Source organism: Canis lupus, chromosome 17 (assembly GCF_048164855.1).
Source record: "Canis lupus baileyi chromosome 17, mCanLup2.hap1, whole genome shotgun sequence".
Taxonomy (NCBI): Eukaryota; Metazoa; Chordata; class Mammalia; order Carnivora; family Canidae; genus Canis; species Canis lupus.
Window position 1 is genome coordinate 9448021 of NC_132854.1, and position 17726 is coordinate 9465746.

Consider the following 17726-nt stretch of genomic DNA (forward strand, 5'->3'; position numbering starts at 1 on the left):
TGTTGTCTATGATATACTGAGGTAAGTTTAATTTTTAGATGAAGTTGATTATGAGTAATGGGTTTGTTTGACCTCAGTCTAATGAAAAGAGTCTTTTCTACCTATATATATCAAAAATCTTACTGTTAATTCTTACAGTTACGATGAGGCTTCCCTCATTTTAGCTTTTACTTACACGTGCTTGCATGTTGTAAAGCTTGCATGTTGTCCTAATAGTTCTAATTTTTATCATCTGCTATAGATTTATAGCATAGCAAAGCCTAAGTAACAATTTTTGATGTCTTCCAAAACACAATTTAAATAATGTTCTGAACTCAGGTCAGTGTAAGTATCTTCGGGTCATCCCTAAACTGGAGGCCCCCAGAAACCTGTGTTGATTCTTGGACTACTCTTGATCTTCTTTATTGTGTAACTGGAGAGCTGGTTTAATTTTATGGGTTAGTGTGCAATATGGATTCCTGTACAGTCACTTTTATAGGATTGATGCTCAATAAATAATGGTTGAATAATTGAATTGGGTGACTCAGAGGTCATCAGAAATTGTAAGACCTTTGGAACCAGAGTTAGGCCATGTTTTCCAGACAAAAATATTTGGTATTTTTTTTTGTTGTTTATTAATGTTAATAATAGCCTATGTAACATAAGCAAATAATGTTATCACTAAATATAGGAAAGAACTATAGAAAGAAATCTGATACATTACTAAAAGATTTCTCTTTCCTTTAAATGGCATAAAACAAAAAAAAATAGCATAAAAGATAAGAAGCAACTAACATTGCCTGGCATAATAGCTTCTCAATAAATAGTAGTAATAGTTAATTACCTTTTATGTTGTTCCTTAGGTGATAGAACAAAGATGTAATAAGCTTTCCACCAATAAGTAGGAAAACAAACCATAGCTTTCTGGCAGTGATTATTTTAGGAGGGATCAAATTCACAGCCACAATGTAAAGAAAAGAGTCCAGTTTGGAAATGCAAGAAGAACCAGTATGAGAAGTGTTCTCTTTATACAAACTTAGCATGTAAAAAGGCTCCAATAATTACAGAACATCTCCCCAGATTTTACTCTACTTGTGAAATACCTCAGGGAACTCAGCAAGTTTTTATAGAACCTTGGAGCTATGTGAGTTCAGAAGAACTGAATGGAGAATATTTTTGATTCAACTGTTTCTCTGGCACCTGTCCATATTGGGATATTCTGGAACCCAGGACAGGACACCAGAATGTTATAGAAGGAGCATATGGTATTCATCCCTGATTGATTAATATCAAAAATACTTTGCTAATTATTTGGCAATGTTATCCCATTTTTCCTCTTTCAAAAAAGAATTCTGTCCATTTTTTTTCAGCCTGCTTCTCCTAAGTCATTTGGCATTAAGTCCATAGACTCAGTATTCCCTCTTTCTTTACTTCTCAAACTTTATTTAGACTGCCATTAATATTGGTAATTTCTTTGAGCTTTATGACATGATTCTTTTGGCATACTGAAGGCATCACTATTTAACTTTCTAGTTTCTTAACTTTAACAGAATTTACTTGTCGTAGATTTTTTTTTCCTATCTTACCTAAAATTGACTAATGTTTCCCAAAAGGGTTCTGGATATTGGAATCAAATTTTGACATCTCAAAATGACTAGTAGATATTAGAAAACTCTAGCAGTGGGATAGTTATTACATTAAAAATTTTTTTGATAACTGATAACCAAGGGGTTAATTTTCTTTAAAATCGATTTCATCTCTCAATCCTCAACAATAGAAATCGATGGCTCTTTCTTTATGAGATAGTTTGCTGTCCCACGTAGTGGAGGTTGTAGTTTTAAATTTTTTGCATTAAAATGGAGTTTCTAAAAACATTTTTAAACTAAAACTTTTATGTCAGTTTTCCATAAAATGGAAATAAATTGCCATAACTTTAATTCATTTACTTAACAAGAGTGAGAGTGGTCAATTCTTCTTTTCTGAAATGCTCAGGTCACAAATATGTTGAAATGCCAATATTTGTTAGTTTGAGTCGTGAGTACACAGGAATTGTGATATTATTCTTTGTGGTAGCTTGTGTTATTTTATACATTGTATTTTTTCCCCAAATAAGATGAAATCTTTAGTTCTGCCTTAAATCTTCTGATTTTCTGAGAAAGTAGGAAGCTAGGTTTTATCCTGGTGAAATAGAAAATTTGTCCATTTTGTTAGGTTAGATGGTGGTGGCAGGTGACAAGGTTATATATTAGCACAGATGAGAAGGGAATGAAGGTGAATTCAATGTTAGATCAGTTAATGGGTGCAGAAACAAGCAATGAACTAGGGTAATCTAAGCAGAGTGCTTTCTGTTCATAAAAATTATTTAAAGATAATGGGTTGTCTGCCTAGAAAAGGTGCTAACTTTTTTCATATGACCCTCTCCAGCAAAATATAGCTTGCCGCCTAGATTTTAGTGGTTGTCTTTTTAATAGGCTGTTTCTATAAGTACATATTTGTCATATGCCTAGTCTATATTTTTCAAAGAGCACTTTAAGTAGAATTCAAATAATAACTAAAGGAACTTGAGTCTTCTTTAATGTTTTGGAGGCTTTCGATGCTGTTTTTGCAAATGTAAGTAAGGTGGAGCTCATTTTGGCTGGGAGGGGCGGTAATAAACTATTATTTCTCTTTAAACCCCTTCCCTCTCATGTATTTTCTAAGGTCTACTAATTAGAATGGTTAATTTTCCTTTTAAAAATGCACTTTTAACAGAAGACTCTGTTAGATGGCTCCAGGAGCCAGCAGCCCGCCGACTCATTCTGGGCAGAGGAAGGAGAGGGTCCAGGGCTGGGGCTGGGGCTGGGCTGGGGCTGGGGCTGGGGCTGGGGCTGGGGCTGGGGCTGGGTGCCGGCTAGGAGGGACTTCCAGGGGGAAAGTAGCGGAGAGACTGCAGTGACACTGCCCTCCCCGGGCGGGTTGAAGCATCTCACTGGTGACGGGTCTGAAAGCACGTGGCTACGTCATGGAAAGCCAGTCTTTTCAATGCAAACTTCAACTCCTCCTCCTCCTCCCTCTAATGCCTGTAACTCACATCCGAGGCTGGGCGAGGAATCCGGAGGGGAGCTTTTCCTCATGCTCACCGTTGTTGGAAACTGGGAGAGTGACAGGAAGGAGGAAGGGGATCTGTGGCGCTCTCTACCTACTACCAGCCTGACAAGGGGAGGGGGCACCTGGATTTGCATCTTTTCTTCGTGGTGATTGAGAACTGCAGGTTCAATCCGATCCCACTGAGCACTGGCGATTGATTATAAAAAAAAAAAAATCGACACAGGGCGAAGGGAGGCTCTGTCTTCGGCTGTCAGACTCGATCTCGGAGGTGGTATTGGTGTGTGTGTGTGTGCTGGTGTTTTTTTTTTTTTTTCTTTTTTTTTTTTCTTCTTTCTTTCTTTCTTTCCTTTTTTTTTCTTCTCTCCTAGGGGCTACACAATGGCAGTCTTCTCTCAGTGAGATGAATCCTGCTTTGCCTTCTGCAGACCCACCCATCCTCATAGCGATCAAGTAAAAGGCTATGGTTTTCTCTTTGGGGATCTTTTGTGCATTACTGTTCTCTCTGATTAGTTCTGGTCTCTGTTGGGATTTCTTTGCTTTTTTGTTTGGCTTCATGCTGAAAAAGGATTTTTTTTCCAACCCTTTGGTAATAATCCAGTGGTGATCGAGGGGGATAAATCATTCACCCTGGCCGAAAAAAAACAATCACTGAGAAGTCTCAAAGAAATATACCACGTGAGGGGAAAAAACTGGGAGAAGATCCGGAATATTATCGTTTTTCCTATGGTAAAACCGGTGCCCCTCTTCAGGAGAACTGATTTCAAATTATTATTATGCAACCACAAGGATCTCTTCTTTCTCAGGGTGTCTAAGCTGCTGGATTGCTTTTCGCCCAAATCAATGTGGTTTCTTTGGAACATTTTCAGCAAAGGAACGCATATGCTGCAGTGTCTTTGTGGCAAGAGTCTTAAGAAAAACAAGAACCCAACTGGTAAGCAAAACATGCATCATGTTATGTTTTTCCTCATAATAACCTGTCTGTTGCTCACTGAGCTAGATCTGCAGTTCTGCTATGCAGGAAGGCAGGGGAAACAGAAAAGGAACCAGGACAGTGTTGCATATAGAGGTGTTGATGGATAAACAAGTAACAGCTGGATCGGCGTCTCTGAGCCCGAAAACCATGATCAGCATCTCTTGGCTGTGACACGATCCATCACTAGGAGGGAGGAGGAAACTTTTTTTTTTTTTTTTAATGTATTTGGTTGCCTATGTTTGGTGAAATATTGAAGGGCTGTGGCTTAAGGTTTTGCCCGAGGCAGCTGAAGCTTCGGTAGTTGCCAGGAGAAAGACCCGCGAGCTCTCTTCACTCCTGCTGCAGGTTCAGGGACGTAGCTAGGTGCCGAGGACCTGCTCTAGACTTTCCGATTAGCTTGCACAATATTCGCCACCCCATCACCTTTACCAAAGTAGAAGAGGCCCTCTCCCTCGCGGCCCCGCTCCTCCGTCAGCCCCCGCCTCCCTCCCCCGTCTAGTTCTCGGTGCACGAGTATTAACTCATCCCCCGTCTGCCTCCGACACCTCCTGCCACTGGGAATACTTGAGCTGGGCTTATGCCCGGGGCAACCCCAGACGGAGAAGACGAGCCCAGTCCTTCTCATGTATGCAATTTGAAAGCCCCTTTTAAAAGGCAGTGTCAAGACCCTGCGCCCGAGTCCCACGGGTGGGACGAGCGGGGCGGTGGGTCCCAGCTTCAGGCTCCGGTGATCTTGCGTCCCTATTCCGTAAGCTCCAACCGGGAAACTTGCAGTGCATTACATAAGAAATGCAAATGCAGGTGATTCGGGGCGTCGAGTCCCGGGGGTTCACTTCCCGGTATCCCAAGCTGAGGCGTTTGGGGGCGGCCGCGAAGTTGTGGGCGAGCAACCGGGGGAGGCCAGGCCGGAGGGCTGCGTGGCAGCGGCGGCGCGCCGGCGAGGAGGCTGGGCGCAGCCAGTCTGCGAGGCGCGCGCGGGCAGCGGGGGTGCGCGGCGTCCCCGGGTCAGTTCAGGCTGGGGAGGGCCCGGGGGCCGGTGTTTGTGTCTGGGGCTGCGTTGGGGGGCGGGGGCGGGGCCCCGGGCGTCCCGCAGTGGCCGCCCGGGCGCCGGAGGCTCCTGACGTTGGCACTGCGGTGTAGTAGATCATGCCTCCCCGCGGCCGCCCTGACACCCCGAGCTCTGCCGGGGGCTGCGCTGGCGCCCGGAGCCCCGGCGGCCGGGCAGCAAGTGGCTGCTGCCCCCCAGCCTCGGAACCTAGCAAACGCAGCGTAGCTGGGGCGGCAGGCTGCGAGGGGGCCCTCCAGAGAGGGGGAGGACCAGGGAGGAGGAGGGAGTGGGAGGAGGAGGATGGGAGGTGCAGGGGGGAGGTAGGCGGGGATGGGGGTGGTGGGTGTGGAGGCTGAGCACCCAGTGAGGCCCCCACTGCTGCAGGAGTAGGGAAACTGCGAGTTGTTAGACCGTCCGGAAGGGCAGGTGCTCGCTTGTGGGCGGAGGACGCCTGGGCAGCGGCCCCAGCCGGGACGTTTGGGCGGCAGTGGATGCTCTGGGAGAGGTGTCCGCTGCCCGCGGGCACGCTGCTGCAGTGGGCTCCGGGGCTCTGCCCTGCAATTCTCGTCGCTGTGCTGTAGCTCTACCCCTCGCTCACCGTCCCCCTCCGTCCCCTCCTCCGCCTCCTCCCTCCCTGCTCCCCTCCCCCTCCGTCTCCTGTCCTTTTACCCTTCTCTCTCTCAACTCCTCAGCGTTTAGCAACTCTGAACTAATACCACCATCCTGGGCATTGCCCAAGGAGAAAGCGGTGTTGTCACCTTACCACCCGCATTTCTTACTCAACTGTGGGGTGTACCCCCACCCCACATGAAGCCCCCCACTTGCTGATGTTTCACTGATACCTAGATCTGCAACACTACTATCTCACAAGTTAATGTGAAGACCCTTTTTGCAAGACTTACCAAAGTGGGACAAGCCGAGCGCTGCTGTCAGAAGGGAGGCTTGCTCCTCCATGCAGTAAAAATAGTGGGTTTTGAAGCCTTTCCGTGTGGAAAGATTTAGCTCCCTTCTGAGAAAGGAACAATGTAAAAGCATTTTTTTTTCTTTTCTTTTTTTTAGACTCGGCCATTTGTCTAGGGACCTTGAAGTTAGTCCCTCCATAGTACTGTAAAGTGGAAAAGAATTCTGCTCTGAACACTAAGTTTCCTTACTGGCCTTTATATATATATATATATATATATATATTAAACAATTTTACTGGAAACACTAATCTCTCCCCCCCATACACGGTGCAAGATATTTTTATTGCACCTCCCCTCCCCCACCCCACCCACTTTCATCTCTCTGGAATAAAGTAGATATTTTTCCTTTCAAGGCATTTTGGAAGGTGTCAAATGACAAATTATTTTTAGAGTAATTTATTTTGCAGCTTATGAATGCTAAAGTACTTGGGTGGGTTAATTGATGGGTTAATTCAAACATCATGGTGATGACAACATCACCAACTATTCTAATGGGATAGTGTAGGCTTAGGTTGCCGGAAGTTAGAGTGCCAACCTGGGAATGGGAGCATTTGTAAATTATTTTAAAAATGTGACATTAGTGTGTCATACTATCTCATCTTCTAAAAGTTTTGCTTCTTGAACTCACATTAAATCCATGCTTAGCCATTCCCTTTCAGGATTGTAGTTGGTAGGTTCCATTCTCCTTCTGCTATTAACATGAAACCTAAAATTGTTTGCAGGTTTTTGATCCCAAGATAGCAGTATAACCAAGAAGTTAATTGGGTAATTAAAATAAAACAAAGACTAAAATCTTCTTAACTGTTAAAACCAGAAAGAACAGATTGACTACTACCTATTATGTTATCTTAAATCTAAAACAAGGACAATTAACTGGTTTCAAACGAAGAAGCTCCGCAGAATACCTCCAACCACCAGTACCAGGATCATGAATTTCATGCAAAGACTTCTTAGATTGATAATTCTTCTCAATCTTTGCAAGCTATAGAATAAATCACTGATTATTCCCAATTTTTAAATTGTTGATAGGTACGGGTAGTTTGGTCAAGGCTCCTGGGAGGACTTTTGGAGCACTGCTATAGAGTTATGTTGGTGTGAAAATAAGTAGATAATAGAGTCATGAATTTAAGGACAAAGTTATTTATCTCCCCAAAAGCTATTAGCATTTAAATAAGAGGTGTTAATTTCAAAGGTTTTTTTGGTAGTTGCTTTTATGTAAAATTTAACTAGAAAAGAACACGAAGAATATACTTGTACAATATATAGTAGGGCTTTTTAAAATAAATTACAATAGCTTAGAAGTATCCTGCATAAAAACTAAATCTACCATCTTCATAGAAACGTCCAGTATCTCACAATATGACTATTAGCAGAAAACACACACCTATGCTTAAATGTCCTACTTTCCCCTATTTTCCTAGTAGAGCAGTAACTGTATGTTTAGAATAAATATTACCTGCTTCAGCTTTCACTGTATGAGTCATGCAAGGTGATCGTATTTTAGGCAAATCGCTAAATAGGGAATACTAAATCCAAGTCTCTTATTTAGCCTGGAGGAGGGCCTGGTATGTTTCTTTAAACCAGCAATGATAGTGTAGACTGACCAACGTGTAGCAAAGGCCAGTGCGGTACCAATCTAGGTCACTAGACTTTGAGTGACAGCTGCTAAGAAATGTGGTTAGAAAAAAGGTAAACACTATGGTCATGTCATGGATATCTCTTTTTTTTTTTTGGTTTTTAAATCATGGATATCTCTTTAGACAGATAATGTACAACAAGGAAAAGAAACTACAGAGCCTCAAATATATACACCCAGTGAACCACACTCATGGCACCTCCAAACTTCTTTGGATTGATAGGGTTTTGGAAAGCACAGAATTTAGGATACGTTATAATCAAGGATAATTTTGGATACCAGGGACAGTGAGTGGAAGGAGGGTACGAAGCTAGAAGTTCAGCAGAGCACATTTAGAAAATCCCACAAACTCACAGCCCAGAGGGTCTCTTTTTCCGAACTCAGTCTTTCTGCCATATAACTTGGAGATGAAACAGGCAGGGCTTGGTAGAACTCATTGTCATTTTCTTTTTCCTACTTGATTTGGTGTCTTTCAGCTCTGCTTTTGCCTTTCACTAAAGCTGTTTTAGGTGCCAAAAACATCTGGTACGCCTGTTACTCATTTAAATATATGTTATTCTTTTAAAACTACTTGCTTTACATGTAGGGCTGTCATGGCATTTTAGAAGTGGGAAAATAGGGAGAGGCGGAAGAAAAATGAAAGTAAGCATGTTTTACTCCTTCCCCTTGTCAGCCTGCCGACTCATCCTGGTTTCCTCTAGAACTGGGTGAGCCACCCTGGGCCACAATCTCTGCATTTCTAAACACTGAGGTGTATCAAACGGAGGCATCAAAGTCAGACTGCATGGCTGGAACACCAAACAGGTGTGAGGTTCTCCTTCTGACATGCTTGCCTTTAGAGTGGGATTCCATGCAATCGGAGCTGCCCCTGGACTCCCTCCAAGAAGCTTTAGTTACTGAAGTAGCAAAATGAGTTTGCAGAGCAGGGGCACTTCATGAGCCAAAGGACTGCAATGTAGATAGGTTTCCAAGTATCAACTTGTTGGGAGAGTGGATTTTTCTTTTTTTGAAATTATATCCGAGCTAACAAGTGTGAAATCCAATGCATGATAATCTCAGTTTGGCTTTAACAATGAGGGAGACTTTGGCTGTACCCATATCCAGCCTATTCTCATCTTGGCATCTAAAATCGTGAATATTTGTTCAAATAATGCAATGCCTTCAGAAGGTACTAAAGGTAATGCTATACTATATTTAACATTTCCCACATGAAACCATTTCCTTAAAAATGTTCAAACCCAGTCTTCTCCGTTTTAGCAACACAAACACTGGGGACTTTTGTGGTGTTTCTATACATATGGCAACCAGGACAACAATCAAAGTTTTCACTCCTTTGTACATTTTGGCATCATAACTCCCTCAATTGACTCATAATCCTCCTATAAATACCATGTCGATGTCTCAAAATGGAAGCATTTATTCAAAATAGTTTCTTATGCCTTAAGGCGAGACAGTTGGGATTAAACAGTATGTTTGAAGCTCCTCTATTAAGACCCTACTCCCTGCCTCCTGTTAAATTTTAAACCAGACATTGCGTTGTAGTGTCTCTATTCTCAGCAAAGCCTTTGAGCTTCACCTTAGGGTCATCTCCAGGAGGGACTGTGGGTCAGGGAAACGCTACTGACACTTCTACCTGCCCAGTGCCATAGTCTCTGTTCTTTAAGGGTTTGTGTACCACATACCACATGGAGTTTAAGCGCCGAATCTGGGCACTGAACAGGGAATTTTGAGGGAGGCTTTCTCCGTTCCTCCATATGTCTGCAGAGATGCACGGATGCCTTTTGCTATTCTGCTTTTCAAGGACCAAAGATGTCCTGATGTTTTTTTTTTTTTTTCCTATGTATTTCTCCAGTTGCTACAAATTAGCTTTCTGCTTTAGTGAGAATGTAAAAGGTAGGAGGATAAAAGGAAGGAAAGTTGAAAGAAGGAATTCTCGGGGAGGGTCTTCCTTATACATGGAGGCAGAAGGGAAGCATCTCACCGAGAAATGGAAGCTTTTGTTTATCTCATCTACTAAAACTAAGAAAAGTCACTGGGCACTATTGCCTTTGTCATTGTTCCCTGACACGAACTTTAGTTATGATGCGTAGCAGGTTTTCAGTAGGCTTATTAAATGAACTAACAGCGAAAATAGGATTCTTTGTGAAAGTTTTTTTTTTTAGAAGATAGGGTTTTTTATTTTTTTATTTTTATGATAGTCACCCAGAGAGAGAGAGAGAGAGAGGCAGAGACACAGGCAGAGGGAGAAGCAGGCTCCATGCACCGGGAGCCTGACGTGGGATTCGATCCTGGGTCTCCAGGATTCAGCATCCTGAGGCTCGGTTTGCTGATATGCCCTAGGCCCGCAGCTTATAGTGCCTTCTTTCTAAATCTCAAAACTTGGGGCCTTACTCAAAATAAATAAATAAATAAATAAATAAATAAATAAATAAATAAATAAATAAATAAAAATAAATAATAAATAAATAAAAAATAAATAATAAATAAAAAATAAAAAATAAAAAATAAATAAATAAATAAATAAATAAATAAATAAATAAATAAATAAATAAAATAAAATAAAATAAAATAAAAGCCCAAGAACCTTCTGGCACTCTCAGCCTTGAGCAGCCAGCCCGTGGTAGGGCACCATGGGCTTCTCTCGGCAGGAGCCCCCTTCCTTTTCTTTTCTAATCTTAAATTTGCTTCTGAAAAAGGAAGACGTTCCACAACAACAGTCCCAACACTGAATTGTTCCCCTTTATCTGGGAACCGGGACCCTCCCCTGGGGTGTATTTTTGCCCTGGGGGTGGGGGGAGGGGACAGCAGCTAAACGGCCTCCAGTTGGCTTGCTCTGAAACGAGGTGCCTCCCTCCCTTAATATTTTATTCTTTGCGGTCTGAAAGCAGCCCTCTGCAAACTTGTCAGCTCCCTGCCCAGCCCGCGGCCACGCCGAGGAATTTGGCTTTTGCTGTCTGGAGCCGCCTCGACGGCGGGGGGCGCTGGGCCCAGGCGGGGCGTGCGGGGGGCCAGGGCCGGCGGAGGGCTCCCTCCCGCTCCCGCTCCCGCTCCCGCTCCCGGAGCTGCTCGCCGCCGAGTTCTGCGGGGCGCGAGCCGGCTACTCTGCGCGGCTCGGATCTGTCCGGCAGTCGGGCCCCTCGGCGTCCCGGCCCCAGCGGGCTCCCGCGCCCTCGCCCGAGACCAGGCGCTCCTCGCCCCAGCGCGCTGGGGGCTCGGCTTCGCAATGCGGCGGAAGCGGCCCGTCCGAGCCGCCGTAGCGCGGGAAGCTGCCGTTGTCACAGAGATGACCTCCGACCCCGGGGCGTCTCCGGGGACGCGTGGCCTGGGCGTCCGTCGCCATGGAGACCAGGCCGGCCCGCAGGCCGTGCAGGCGGCGCGTTTGCGGGCCCCCCGGCCGGCGTCCACGCAGGGGCGCCCCGGAGCGCCCGCCTGAGGGCTGCGGAGAGCGTGGGCCCGGCCCACAGGTGGCCGCCTCCTCCACGCCACCCCTCCACGCGCCGCTGGGGGCAGAGGCGCAGCGACTCGGCCGGAGCAAGCAGCTGGCTTGCGGGGCATCGCACCCCGGCCCGGGACTCGGAAGACGAGCCGGGTGGGGCTCTCAGCCTCCGCACTAGCCGGCGGAGCCCGGACTGGCTCCTGAAGTTCCCCGGGCTGGAGATTCTTCGACCGCAGTGCTGCGATGGTCTCAGGTCAGCCTCAGCTCCTGTGCTCCAGGCGTCTGCAAGCCCCCGCCCGGTCCGGGCGCTAAGGGAGCTCTTCCCGCTTCCCTGCACCTTCCCGAACTCCGCGGAGTGTCTTTACACCGTATTCTGAGGTCCGAGGCCAGGAGGGCCGTGGGGGACATCCCTCACGGTGCAGGGAGACGCTGGGCCACCAGCTGGTCTCCAGTAGGAGACAAGCAGCAGCTTTGAGCCTGGGAAGGAGAAACACGTGACATTCGCATTTTACATCTGGTGGCACCACCAAGAGCTCTTCACGCATTTTGTAGAGTTGTGCGGTGGGTGCTGAAGCACACCGCATTCTGTTCTAAGCGTTACAGTCTCCAGATGCCCCTTCCTACCGGCTCTAGAAGTGCGGTGGGGAGGAGCCTCTCTGCCGGCTCTGTCCTCCCACCATTGGGGAGAATCACGGGCATTTTGAATCTTAAAATTGGACTGTATGTTTAGAGGTTGACAAAGACTATTTGGATCATACAGCAATGCAGAAACTCACTAGTTTACAAAAGAACAGCTGGATCCAAATTGATGGAATAAGCAAAGGTGACCGTGCAGATGGCTTTCCACTTTTAAAAGATTTTGCGTTGGCCTAATTTCCAAATAGTCTCCCCCACTTTTCTTTTTTTTTCCTCCCTTCTGAGGAGAATCACCTTCCTGGAGTTTGCTTTTCAAAGAGATGTCCTTCATTTCCTGGAGAAGACTAGATAGAACATTTACGCCTCAAAGGCACAGGGAAAGAATGCAGGCTCCTCCAAGAGGGCTTGTTTCCTAAATCTAAAATTTTACAATACCTACAAGCTTTGACAGATTAGCAGGGGAGGTTTGGGGATTGATAAAAATGACAGATGGCTTTTGAATTGCTTCTAGAGCTACGTTTCTGTACTTGTAAAGTCTGAATTTTTAAGACAAGGACAGTTCTTAATTCCTCAAAGAACTGGGTTGCAACCTGTATGACTTCAAAGGGCTGACCAGGTGATCAACTACATTTGCTTCTTTAGGTCAGGGAGAAGATCTTCAACTAAGATGGAAATCAAAAGATTCCTGTGTTCTAGATTTAGAGCTATTTGTCTATGGGATATTTTTCTTTCCACCCGGGGAACATAGTTTCATTTAGCTTAGGAGAGAAGGCGTAATAAAAAGTTTTCATGAGGTTCTGAATATCAGCCACCAATGTCAGCAAACTGATAACCGTATAGCTACTTAAAAGGATCCTTTTGAATATCTTTTTTAAAAAATTTTTATTTTATTTTATTTATTTATGATAGGCACACAGTGAGAGAGAGAGAGAGAGGCAGAGACATAGGCAGAGGGAGAAGCAGGCTCCATGCACCGGGAGCCCGACGTGGGATTCGATCCCGGGTCTCCAGGATCGTGCCCTGGGCCAAAGGCAGGCGCTAAACCGCTGCGCCACCCAGGGATCCCCCCTTTTGAATATCATGTCAAGTTTCAGCTGGGACAACCAGTAAATATTCCTGGCAGTATTGAACAATCTATTGGATACAAGAAGGTGCAAAAGATACTGCTCTCTCAAGATCCAGAGTCATTCCCATAGATAGCCAAAATCAAGACTGACACAATTGCCTTGAGAGCTGGCAATAGTCTGTAGGACACTAGCCACAAATGGAGTGCAATAATTTATTTCTTTGATACAGAGAGAGATTACAGGCAGGGGGAGTGGCAGAGGAAGAGCGAGAAGCAGACTCCTTGCTGAGCAGGGACTTGACTCACAGGGCTTTATCCCAGGACCCCAGGATCATGACCTGAGCCAAAAGCAGATGCTCTCCTGACTGAGCCACTGCTGCCTATATTTTGAGGGCCTGCAATCTGATGGTTGCCAGGCCAGGTTCTGAGGACACAAAATGAGACAAATAAGAAGGCAATAGCTGTCCTTGAGAGATAAAGGATCAATATCCAAACCATCTTGAAAAGGAAGGGATAACATGAACTTTTACCTTTCTTTCTTGACCAGGCACTATAGACAGAGATCCAGAAGGCTGATTCTGGTAAGAATTTTCACCCTTCACTGGCTTCTGTCAATTTTCCCCTGATCCCTTTTCCAAAGCTCCAGAGTTAAGCGGGTTTGAGGTAGAGAGTGAAGCTGGGGTATCTACCAGAATTTAGCAATGTTTTTAATTTTATTTTAGTTTCCCCTTGGCTGTTTAAGGGAATACTGGTAGCAGTTTACTGGAGAATCCCTTGGAATCCCGTCAGTCCTGAAAGGGGCCCGTGTGGGGGCCTTCTTTTGGTGGTAGATATAGGGGCTTCTGGATATAGGCCATTATAGTCTGGATAGAGGCAGATTTTTGTTTATGGTCCTGTAGTCTATTTAGAGTGGAAAGGCAGCACAGATGGAGGATTACTGAGGTCAAGGAGGGTAGCAGGGAGTAGTAGAAGTCATTTCATTCTCATAATCTTTTTAGGAACCTCTTATCCTTAATTATTTATTAGCTTTTTGCAATGAATCTTTCCATGAAGGTGTTTTGGACTTTTGAAGTCTTTCAAATTCTTCTGCATGCCAATCAAAATAGGTCTCCCATTTTGTTTGTTTGATTCAGGAACACTTACTTCTAAAGCATTTAAAAAAGTTTTCATTTATTTATTCATGAGACACACAGAAAGAGAGAGAGAGAGAGGCAGAGGGAGAAGCAGGCTCCATGCAGGGTGCCTGACGTGGGACTCGATCCCAGGGCTCCAGGACCACGATCTGGGCTGAAGGCGGCGCTAAGCCACTGAGCCACCCGGGCTGCCCAGAACAGTTACTTTCAAGTTCACTTTTAAAATAAATGATCTTTTCTAATTGGAATGTTCCCCATAAAGGCCATTTTAAATCTAGACTGTCTTGGTAAGATCTGGCCATTTTTGTAGATACTTACAACTTTGGGGACCATAGTCCTTAGACATAAAATAAACATTTGTACTGGAAGATGGCATACTTGATTCTTTGGAACTTGAGGATCCCATTTCTTTAGCGAAGCTTTGGGTCTCCCAGAGCCAAATGTCTAAGAGGTACATGCCATTGGGTTGGGAATTTTGTGGTGTTTTACAGTGTGCCTTGTTGCTCACACATTTTCTTGACATTGGCAGATGGCCTAGTGTCGATCTAACCCATTCTGTGATCAATTTATCCTAGCACAGGAGTCTTCCAGTTAGGTGGTAAACACTCTAAGAGCTTTTAGGCATTATGTGACCTGTGCTCACATATTCTGTGATTTTGGCTTCTGAGATTCCCATTAGCAATAGATCTATTATTTCTTTCACAAAAAAAATGTCTTTATAGTGGTGGATACCTTAATGGCTTTTAATAGTCTAGCTTGCACCCACTTAGATTTTGATGTGTCATTGGTTGGAAAAGGCTGAATTTCTTGTCTTCATTTCCCCAAGTTTCCTCGCAGTTTGTGCTGTGAACTTACCGTAAAGCGTTGTGAGTCTTGCCCCCCGCCCCCAGGCTGCCATCTTTCTTTCTTTAGATAGAGGGGTAACCACTATTTTCCTTTCAAATAATCCATCATAATTCAGCCATACTTTCTGTTTCTGCCTGCCTGTCCACAGTTCCTGAGACTTGTAAGGAACCCCTCAAAGGTGCCTACCTTGTAGATGAGTTTGGCCACAAACTTAAATGTTGTAGCTCACTAAGTCTCGCTGCAAAAAACCTGGAGTCCCTCATACCTCAATTTTCCAACTGGAAGAATTAAGATGAATAAATTTGAGTAGCTCAGAATGCAAAAGAAGCAGAGCTTGATCAGAGAGAAACTTATCAGAGCAGCCAGAGAGGCAGCAAATAAAATGGCTCTCTGGGTACATTCGCGTGCTTCTAGAAGCCATCCCCGGAATCTTTAGCAGCTGTCTTCAGGTCTCATCTCATTGCCAAAACTGGCAATTTGCAAAACGAAAACAATTTAGTAATCAGTCTGATGTCCTTTCTTCAAGGGAAAGCAATCCTTGGTTGGGGGAGTACAGTGCTCATGAGTAGTTGGAACATTATTCCCAAGGAATTTGGGGAAAATATGAGTTTTAAAAAACATTAGAAGAGGCCATGTGGAAGCAGGCATGATTGGCTAGGAGGTTAGGGATTCCCTTATAAGGACGGCAGGTCCTATTTTCTAAGGTAAGGTAACCTAGCTAAAGCTGAGTTGGAGGTTTGTGATTTGTATATGTTAGATTTCCTTGACAGGTGTTTCCCATTAAGTGCAGGCTCACTCAAGTTTGGATTTGTGATGTGGGCCAGGTTGCAGGGCCTGCCTCCATTTTGTGGGTCCTGATATACAAATTAACTTTATCAGGGCTTGTGAACAGATCATGTGTTCTGTGACATGGTCAGATTTACTGTTAAGACAATTGCTATGGTGGACAGTGTGGGTTAAAATAACTTTGAATGGGGGCAAGATTGAAGGTAGAAAGTCCACAAAGGAAGCAACTGAAGTAGAAGTGGCAAGGTCCAAAACAAGCCAGTGACAGGGGCTGGACTGGAAGGAAGTGCAGTCTCTCTACCGCAGTGGCCAATGTGAATTTGGGAAGGAAGAAGAGGGAGGAATCTAGAATGTTTTGACCATAGGTTTTTGATTTGGATGACTCCTGTTCGCCAGTAGCATTCCCCCATTTCCTTGAAACACGAGGTAAAAAACTTAGCTCTCTTCAGGCTCTTCATATCAAAGCGCTGTGGTAGTGAAAGTAGAAAACTGACAAGCTTCTCTTTTTAGATCAAAACTTAAATAGGCAGTTCTAGGAGAGTTGTTCTGGGATAAAGAGTTCATTTTCTTCACTTCAAACCTGGAAGTCCTCAGGTATGGAAAAAAATGCTTTACAATGAAGAAAAGTCAAGAAATTTTTTTCATGATAATATGCAGTTCTTTGTCAGTAGTAGATGTTTTTGTACACAATAGCTTGTTCAGTTTGAGGAGTCCATGAGTACAATTAAAAGCCAAGTTTTCCAATTAACTATTCAGGCCTGGCAAGAAAGGGAAGTGTGAACTTTATTGAATTTACATATGTAAGTGTGCGCACCTGCTTTTTAGATAGAAAGGAATGTAGTTGTAATTAAAATGCTTTTTTCCCCCTATAACATTTTGTTGTCTACACAATTACAGTGGATCGGTGTAACCTTTTCAGGAATGCTGCCTTTTAGATAAAGTGTAGTTTGGGAGGGATTGCAATCTCTTTTCTTTCCATTTCCTATGTGGAGCACAGGGTACACTACTGTTGTACTTCAAGAAAGAAGAAATGCGAGAATAAGACTTAAAAAATTAAAACAATTGTAGGGCTTTTAAGAAAAATAGCCAGCTATTTTAAAGTCTGAAACTCATCTTTGGTTGTGTTACTGTTGTACACCAGGTATTGTAGTTCTTAAGCAAAGGAAAGATCTGTTTGCCAGAAGGCCTGAGTCAGTTCTTTAAATACTCAGTAATCACCATTCTGCTTCAACATTTTACTGGTGGGCCAGATTTCTTTTTTTTTCCAAAATGCCATTTTTTGTTTGCTAAACATAGTTTTTTTTAAATAAATTTATTTTTTATTGGTGTTCCATTTGCCAACATATAGAATAACACCCAGTGCTCATCCTATCAAGTGCCCCTCAGTGCCTGTCACCCAGTCATCCCCACCCCCCGCCCACCTCCCCTTCCAACACCCCTAGTTCGTTTCCCAGAGTTAGGAGTCTCTCATGTTCTGTCTCCCTTTCTGATATTTCCCACTCATTTTTTCTCCTTTCCCCTTTACTCCCTTTCACTATTTTTTATATTCCCCAAATGAAGGAGACCATATAATGTTTGTCCTTCTCCTATTGACTTATTTCACTCAGCATCATACCCTCCAGTTCCATCCACGTTGAAGCAAATGGTGGGTATTTGTCGTTTCTAATGGCTGAGGAATATTCCATTGTATACATAGACCACATCTTCTTTATCCATTCATCTTTCGATGGACACCGAGGCTCCTTCCACAGTTTGGCTATTGTGGCCATTGCTGCTAGAAACATCGGGGTGCAGGTGTCCCGGCATTTCATTGCATCTGTATCTTTGGGGTAAATCCCCAGCAGGGCAATTGCTGGGTCGTAGGGCAGGTCTAGTTTTAACTCTTTGAGGAACCTCCACACAGTTTTCCAGAGTGGCTGCACATTTCCAGTGGCAGTTCACATTCCCACCAACAGTGTAAGAGGGTTCCCCTTTCTCCGCATCCTCTCCAACATTTGTGGTTTCCTGCCTTGTTAATTTTCCCCATTCTCACTGGTGTGAGGTGGGATCTATTGTGGTTTTCATTTGTATTTCCCTGATGGCCAGTGATGCGGAGCATTTTCTCATGTGCTTGTTGGGCATGTCTATGTCTTCCTCTG

The 17726-nt window shown here is 44.3% G+C and overlaps 1 protein-coding gene across 6 annotated transcripts in view; it reads left to right on the forward strand.

The window, feature by feature from the left end:
* The first annotated feature begins 2982 nt into the window (after window positions 1-2982).
* The window catches only part of FGF14 (fibroblast growth factor 14), a 613045-nt gene continuing 598301 nt past the window's right edge, over window positions 2983-17726 (forward strand). For 3 of the 6 annotated variants that reach the window (XM_072782454.1, XM_072782455.1, XM_072782459.1), the window contains exons 1-2: window positions 11079-12373; window positions 13371-13404. Coding sequence is in view for 2 of the 6 variants with exons in the window: in XM_072782458.1 (XP_072638559.1) it covers window positions 3790-3997 (208 nt within the window). In the remaining 4 variants the exon portion in view is untranslated. Of the gene's footprint in view, window positions 3998-11078; window positions 12374-13370; window positions 13405-17726 lie in introns of those variants that run through there. The other 3 variants (XM_072782457.1, XM_072782458.1, XM_072782452.1) reach the window with 3 other exon arrangements.